This window comes from Trichophyton verrucosum (assembly GCF_000151505.1).
Source record: "Trichophyton verrucosum HKI 0517 chromosome Unknown contig01106_1.f1.exp, whole genome shotgun sequence".
NCBI lineage: Eukaryota > Fungi > Ascomycota > Eurotiomycetes > Onygenales > Arthrodermataceae > Trichophyton > Trichophyton verrucosum.
Genome location: NW_003315166.1, coordinates 1,626 through 4,981, shown reverse-complemented (window position 1 = coordinate 4,981; position 3,356 = coordinate 1,626). Strand labels below are relative to the sequence as shown.

General features: G+C 52.1%; 1 protein-coding gene across 1 annotated transcript; it reads right to left on the bottom strand.

Moving 5' to 3' along the window:
• Window positions 1-1,243: 1,243 nt before the first annotated feature.
• On the bottom strand, window positions 1,244-1,724 carry TRV_07738 (uncharacterized protein; the record flags this gene model as incomplete). The annotated part of the gene is made up of 2 exons (XM_003018205.1): window positions 1,244-1,365; window positions 1,451-1,724. Coding segments are annotated over 2 exons (396 nt in total), but the record flags the coding sequence as incomplete, so codon positions are not given.
• Between the last annotated feature and the right edge of the window lie 1,632 nt (window positions 1,725-3,356).

Here is a 3,356-nt window from a genome sequence, read left to right as displayed (position 1 = left end):
TAACTGTCGACAATGGCTCTTGTTAGAGAGGATGGCGAGAGAAAGTCAAGAGAGTGCTTTGTATCAAGTAAAAAAGGTGCAGTACACCGCTGTACGGTTGTCAAGGGTATATATTCCACTAGTCAGCTAAGAACCTCCCAGGGCAGCAGCCCACGACGGCCCTTTATAAACACACAAACTTAATCACCACCAGGGTCTCGCCCTCGCCCTTGTCATATCGTCAGGCTCTCGCCAGCGCCTTCAGGGGGTATCCAGCTGTCATGTCTGTCTGTCTGTCTGTATGGCCGGCCTGACAAGTGAGAGTTGCAGCGTGTTGGCCGTTGAGCCGCAGACGAGAAAAAGGACGAAGTCGCCTTGACTGCCCAAAACGGCGATCACATGGTCAAGGCTGCAGGTGTGAGTTGTCAGCTTAGTCATGCTAATCACGTGGAAGTCGACGTGTTAAAACTTCCTTGTTGCCCTAATTTCTCGCCTTTTTTCCTTCTTTTTCCCCTTCCTTCTCTCGATGCTGGCGAGGCGCCGACGACGACCTGAACAAGAGACGGGTGCTTGATGTTGACGTTGACGCTGACGTTCATTTGCATTTTTCTTTTTCCCTTTCTGGCAGTCAGTGATGATAAGACTGGACGATAAGACGGGCAGAGAAATCCCCAGAGAAAATACGTGATACAATTCGTGAGCGAGTTACAAGAAAAGCACAACCTTTCCCCCCCTACTACTTGTCCTTAAAAATGGTGTGGAAATAAGAACGGCGGAGAGAGAGAAGCGAAGAAGTCAAAACATCGACGGCGAGCCGATGCCTGGAGAAAAGAAAAGAAAAGAAGCAGTCAAGGTAAGGGGGGAACACTCAAGGTGGGATGATGAAAATACATAATAGAGCTTTGGAACCATGAAACCCCCATCGATACCGTCCGTCCCAGAAGAAAAGCCGTTTGAATGAAAGAGAAAAGAGGAAAGAGGAAAGTGACGAAAGGGAGACAACCTTGACGAGCGAGACAAGAGAGCGATTAAACGGTATAACAGATACAGACGACGTAACCAGCAAAGCAAGCAATCACCAGCAAATACAGGAGAGAAGACATGGTCTTTTAAGAGCAACTATGCAGAATGTTGCCTTTTTTTCACCTTCATGTCTGGTTTCTCTTCTCGTTTTAAGAGGATTCTTCATCATCCTGGCGGCTCTGGTTTATGTTAGTCTGGTTATACTGGGCGAGGGGAGAAGGGAAAAGAGAAAAGGACTTACGTTGTATGCGGCCTTCTCGTCTTCGTATCTCTGTTTGTCGGTGGCAGCCTTCTCCTCGTAGGGGACTCGCTGCTTGTCGCTCAGAGCCTTCCATCGCTCTCCGAGGACCTTGCCAACTTGGCCTACACGGACAAGTTAGTCTCTTTTCTGTTTCTTTATATATCTCTCTCTTGACGAAAACAAGAGAAAAGAAAAATGATGACCTACCAAAGGTGATGTTTGGGTTTTCCTCACGGACAGCAGCACGCTGCTCATTGGCGAAGATCATGTAGGCAGAGAGACCGCGCTTTGGGGCATTGGGGTCTACCGTCCACCTGTTAGCCATTGCCTGGGGTTGCCAGAGTGTGAGAGAGAGAATGAGCTTACCCTTCTTCTTCTTCTCGACACCGCGCTTGGTCTTGCGGGTAGTGGTCTTCTCCTTAGGCATCTTGACTGTTTTAGTCTTTATATTGGTGACTTGAGAGTCTGGAGTGGGAGGGGTCTTTGTTAGCCGGGACGTCGAGTCTGTGGAGGGAGAGTCTTATAGTGGGTGATGCGCGCTAGGTTGGAAGGAGAAAGAGAGAGAGGGAGAAAAAAAGAGAGGGAAGAGGGAAGAGGGAAAAAGCTCCAGGCCAAGTCGCGTCCGAAGCACGTCCGAACCACAGTGAAAACGAGCTCGAGAAAGCGACAACAGCGATGAGAAGGAGGATGCGACGTGTTTTACACCATCAGACGCGCTGTTTGAGCGTGTAGTCAAGCAGCAGCGAACTGGCTGGCTGCAGTGGTGGTGAAAAAACACGTAGAGCAAGGCCCGAAGAGAGACAAAAAAAAAAAAAGGCGACCACTGAAAAGTAATCATAATAATAAAAACAGAAAGTGAAAAAGAGACGTTGACGAGACTGATCCAGAGGAATAAACAGAGCAGCAGAGCTTTGCGACGACGGAATTGCGTGCAGGCAGGAGTCTGGTGCTTTGGTATAGATCTATATAGATCGTAGAGCGAGCGAGCGAGCAAGCAAGAACGAGAAGCAGAGAAACGGGCTGGAGATGGAGGGCGAGAGAGTCGCAGAAGATGGCAGAAGAGCAGCAAGCTTACCTGGAACGTCCTCTGGTGCTGGACGTTGAGTATAGTTGAGGTGTGCGAGTGTATATAAAAAGCGTGGTGGGAAGCGCAGTTAGTATGGGCGAGCCTTTTTTGGTGGTGGTTTTTGTATGGGAGGGAGTTTTGGTGAGAAGAGGTGAGAGGTGAGCGAGAGGTGAGGGAGAGAGAGAGAGGGAGAGAGAGTGAGTGAGTGAGCGAGCGAGAGGTGGGCGAGGGCGAAAGGGCAGGGAAAAGGCGAAGGGCGGGTGGGCGGGCGGCCTGGGCTGGCTTGCTTGCGGCCTGGCCTGCCTGCGTCTTACCTGACGCTTACCTGACGCTTACCAGGCTGTTACCAGGCTGTTACCAGTTACCACGCTGTGACGCTCTCCTTTACGCTGCGACGGGCAGGGAGAGGTACGGTACGGTCAGGTAAGGGGAAGGCTAGCAGGCAGGAAGCAGGAAGCGAGGCCAGGGAAGGAAGCCGGATTACGGTACTGTCAGGTAAGGTAAGATACGGCAGCGTCACATGCACCTTGGCGGGCAGCGGCGCGCAGAGCCAGCGTAAGGGGCTGTTTGTTACCGCAGGGTACAGCTGGGTTACAGCGAGTCCTGCGCCGTCTGCTGGGGGCAACAGTAAGATAAGAAGAAAAAAAAAAAAAAGAAGGGCGTATTGTCCCTCCCATAGTTACAGTACGGGGACCAAGTACCTCTTGCGGAGTTCCTCTTGGGTGGTACATCCCGCTTCGCTGAGACAGCCCGTACCAGAGATACAGGCCCTTACCGAGGATAACAGGTTACAGGATACAGAGATACAGATAGTACGGGAGGGTTGATGTGATGGATCAGGATCAGCTGTCCTTCTCGCGCTGCTTCGTACACTCTCGACCTCGCCCATCACCATCACATCACGCAGCCATGTCCGGCCTGGGTTGGCCTGCCTCGTTTCGAAACGCCGGCCCAGCCCCGATCGCCCGCAGTAGTCAGGTCAGGCAGGCGGGGGGTCGGGGGTGGTCGGGGTGGTCGGGGGGGGTCCCTCTGGCCGCTGTGTCCTGT